Source organism: Fukomys damarensis, unplaced genomic scaffold, assembly GCF_012274545.1.
Source record: "Fukomys damarensis isolate Sample0158 unplaced genomic scaffold, DMR_v1.0_HiC HiC_scaffold_12, whole genome shotgun sequence".
NCBI lineage: Eukaryota > Metazoa > Chordata > Mammalia > Rodentia > Bathyergidae > Fukomys > Fukomys damarensis.
This window is the reverse complement of record NW_022900924.1, coordinates 52,457,636-52,461,316: the sequence shown is the minus strand read 5'-3', so window position 1 is coordinate 52,461,316 and position 3,681 is coordinate 52,457,636. Positions and strand designations below refer to the sequence as shown.

The following is a 3,681-nucleotide window of genomic DNA, read 5'->3' as shown; positions in this document are numbered from 1 at the left end:
GCGCGCCGCCCCCCGGGTCCCACAGAGCTGGATCTCCTCACGCGCGCCCTGCTGGAGAGCGCGGGAGTCGCGTCGCTTCGCGCCACGCACCCCCTAGTTCCCCAGACAGACCCCAGCGGGAGGCCGCTCGGTCCTGCCTCACACACGCACAGGTCTCCTCCCACGCGCTTCCGTGGAGCTGGGTTGTCTGGAGAGTGAACCAAACGGGCACGCTGCGCGGAGGTCGCCGGCCTTCCCCGTGCACTGCGAGGGTTTCCCACTCGCGCGCGCGCACCCAGCTTCTCTGAACACGCGTGTCACGTTTCCCTCAGCACACTCCTGGGTGTCGGGCGGGGTAGTCCCGGGGGGCTGCTTCACTCCTGGGGGCTCAGACAGGGCGCTCAGCACCCCAATTCCCTGGCTCCTGACGACCGCACTGGGGAAGCTGCAGATAGCTGGGGGATCCTGTGAGGTACGCGTGGTCTGTGTAGTTGGGTGCGTTAGAGCCGGGGCATGGTGTGTGTGTGGGTGTACGGTGCGCTTAGTGTTAATGAAATGTGTAGATATGCGAGCGTGTGATGTGTATGTGTAGGACTGTGTGTGTGTGTGCGTGTGTGGCTGAACACGCTGTGTGTACAGTAGTTGGGTGCGCATGTGTCCGTGGCATGGGCATTAATTACACAATGTGTATATGAGTGTGTGTGGTGTGGGCAGCAGTGTGGCGTGCTGAGACTGCCTGGTGTAGAGAGGTGGAGTAGGGCACAGTGTGGGCACTCGGGGAGGACTCGTGTCTGTCTGTTTTCGAGTGTTAATACCCACCTGGCGGGAGTGGCTGGCCCCCGGATGGTGGCCGAAGCCTACCACACAGTCTGATTGTATTCTTCCCTCCTGGCCACAAGTTCCTCCAAATAGATTTTCCATGCCAAGCTGTACTGCTGGGATGTGACCTCAGGCTGGATTCAGTGAAGAGAAAAAGCATTTGCTTCTAGGGAGCACTGTTGGGAATTGGTGTTTCCCTGCAAACGGGTCAGAACCCAGCCTGGAACACAGAAACGGAGGGGACACCCTCTCCTTATTTTCCAAACCCTTTCCAGAGCACAAGAGAATGCCTGTAATTAGGGAGGTTCAGATAGCAACAAAGCCTTTCGACCCAAATTCCCTGCTGGTTATGCCCTGGTCCCTTTTCCCTTTATTCTTTTCCTGCTTTGTGTAAACGAAACACTCATCCTGGTTTGAAAAAAAACAAATTCATCCTCAAGCCTTGAAAATCCTTGCTACCATAAGCAATCTTCATAATTTTCCCTTTTATTTAACCTTGGCTTGAGAAGGGAAATTAAATTTGCATGTATCTGACTCTAGTGAAACCTTCATTTATTAGGGGCTAGGAAGAGATTCAATTTGGTGGCAAAGGTATTTTCAAGAACTGTCTAAGTCACTAACTGTGGTTCCTCATCAACATAACGCTGAAACGCTTGTAGACATGAGGAATTGTCTCTTCACTCTCCTTCCCAGGTGCCATCCCTCTACATCCTAAAATGCATCGTTGACTCATAAAATCCATGCTGTTAAATTCATATTCCAAACCTGCCTCAGAATAACATAAGCAAAAGGAAAAGAAAATCAAAGGAATTCACACTTACTACTGTATCATGCCAATCAAGAATTTTTTTTAAACAAAGGGGGATTTCCATCTGCTCTACCCCATTTTCTTGTTCTCCAACCTATAAACTCCCTGCACTGTTGTCCGTATCTTAGAAGACCTAATAAAATAATCCCTCCAGGAATACTTACAACAGCATAACTGCTGTTGGCTTTTACTCTAGGTTGAACCGCGTTATAAGATTCCACTAAATGTGAAACATAGTATCTTGGAAAAATGAGCAGGAGAAAAATGCAATACAGCATGTTAGCCAAGAGGCAAAAGTAAGTCACATGATTTACATTAGTCACATGATTAGAGGCTGAGAAGTCTCTATATTTTCTGTTCCATGAAATCATTGCACCCTTTGCCCTAAAGACGTTACACTAATCTCTTGCATGGAGCAGGAGGAGATAAATACTCCAACCTATCATATATACAGCTTTCAGGATGTGTTGTCAGGATAGAATTTTTGTTATGGAATCCCAACCTATACAAAAGTAGATAGGATTATATGACCAAACTTGTGCTCATCACCTGGTTTCAATACTTATTAACTCATTTAGAAAATCTTGTTTCATCCATAGCTCTATCCACTCCTCAACCTCCACCCTGCCACCAATATTTTGAGGTAAATTCCAAACAATGTAATCCCATTCATAAATATTTCAGTATGTATCTGTAAGGGAACTTTTAAAAACCATAACACACAATACCAATGTGGTGGTTAATCTTACTCATGCCACCTTTCTTGGCTTGGGAGCTGCCTAGGAGATTAGTAAAACACTTCTGGATGTGTCTGGGTGGGTCATAGAAGCCTAACTTTGCATACACTACATGGTCTCTGGTTTCTCCTCTAATGCTGTTTCCTGGCCACCAAGCATTTGCTCTGTCATGCCCTTCTGCCATGATGTTTCTGCCTCAGAGCCTGCTGACCATGGATTGAATCTCTTGAACCGTGAGCCAAATTAAACCTCTCCTCCTTTAATTTGTAGGTGTTAGGTACTGTGACTCAGTGATGGGAAGGTTGGCTAATACAATCAGTACCACATAATAGTATACAATGTGATCATAAAAATGAACATGTCCAGTAGCTGTTGGCTACTTCTCTATCTCCCCTTTAACAATATACTTCTCTTTTTGCCTAGAACACCCCCATCTTCTCTTCACCCTGGCTTACCTCTTTATCTTCAGTTCTATTTCCTCAAGGAAGCCTTCTTAGACTAACCCAGGCTAAGTTACATACACTCTCCATTCACATCACTTATCCCAACTTTAAACAGTAAGGAGTTGCTGGACTAATAATATCTTTTCCCATTTATCTCTCTTCCATCACACACTGTAATGTGCCCTCCTTGAAGGCATGAACATGGCCTCTTCTTGCTCACCATCTTGTTCCCAGTAATTAGCACAGAGAATAAATAAACTTCAAAGTAGCAAAAATAATTCCATTTGAGGCTCCAAAAGGCTAGAAAGTTAATTTTAAAATTTACCAAATTTAAATGTGCCAAATGTGAATAATTCATGTACTTATTCTTATAACCACACCCTTGAACAGGCCCCTCCCACAGTGACTCAGAGCTTAGATGTGTATTAGTTACCTATTGCTGTGTGACAAATGACTCCCAAATTGCAACAGCACATAGTCTCTGTGGATAAAGAACCCAGACACTCCTAGTCAGATTGTCTGCTTCAATAACTTGTATGGGCAGCAGTGAAGGTATGGAACAGGTCTGTATTCTCATTTAAAGGTTCATCTAAGGAAGATTGCCTACAAGCTCACTTACTCACTGGTTGTTGATCGGATTCAGTCTTTTAAGAAATTGCTGGGCCCAGACTTCAGTTTCTTACTTCTTGTTGAGTTTCTCCATGGGCACCCCCACAGGACAGTTGACAGATAGCATCTGGCTTTATCAGAACAAGAGTGTCTAAGAAAAGTCAGGCCTGGGGATGTAGCCCAGCAGTAGACTGCTTACTTAGCATCCCTGAGGCCAGGTTTGAGTCCTAACATTGCAAGAAAAGAATAAGTGTGTCATAGTGTTTTATAACCTAACGTAGGCAGA

The 3,681-nt window shown here is 45.6% G+C and overlaps 1 protein-coding gene across 1 annotated transcript in view; it reads right to left on the bottom strand.

Annotated features, from left to right (window-relative positions):
• The window catches only part of CUNH3orf70 (chromosome unknown C3orf70 homolog), a 63,010-nt gene extending 62,037 nt beyond the window's left edge, over positions 1 to 973 (bottom strand). The window contains exon 1 of the mRNA XM_010624226.1: positions 799 to 973. Within this exon, the coding sequence (XP_010622528.1) occupies positions 799 to 958 (160 nt within the window). The 5' untranslated portion in view covers positions 959 to 973. The remainder of the gene's footprint in view (positions 1 to 798) is intronic.
• Between the last annotated feature and the right edge of the window lie 2,708 nt (positions 974 to 3,681).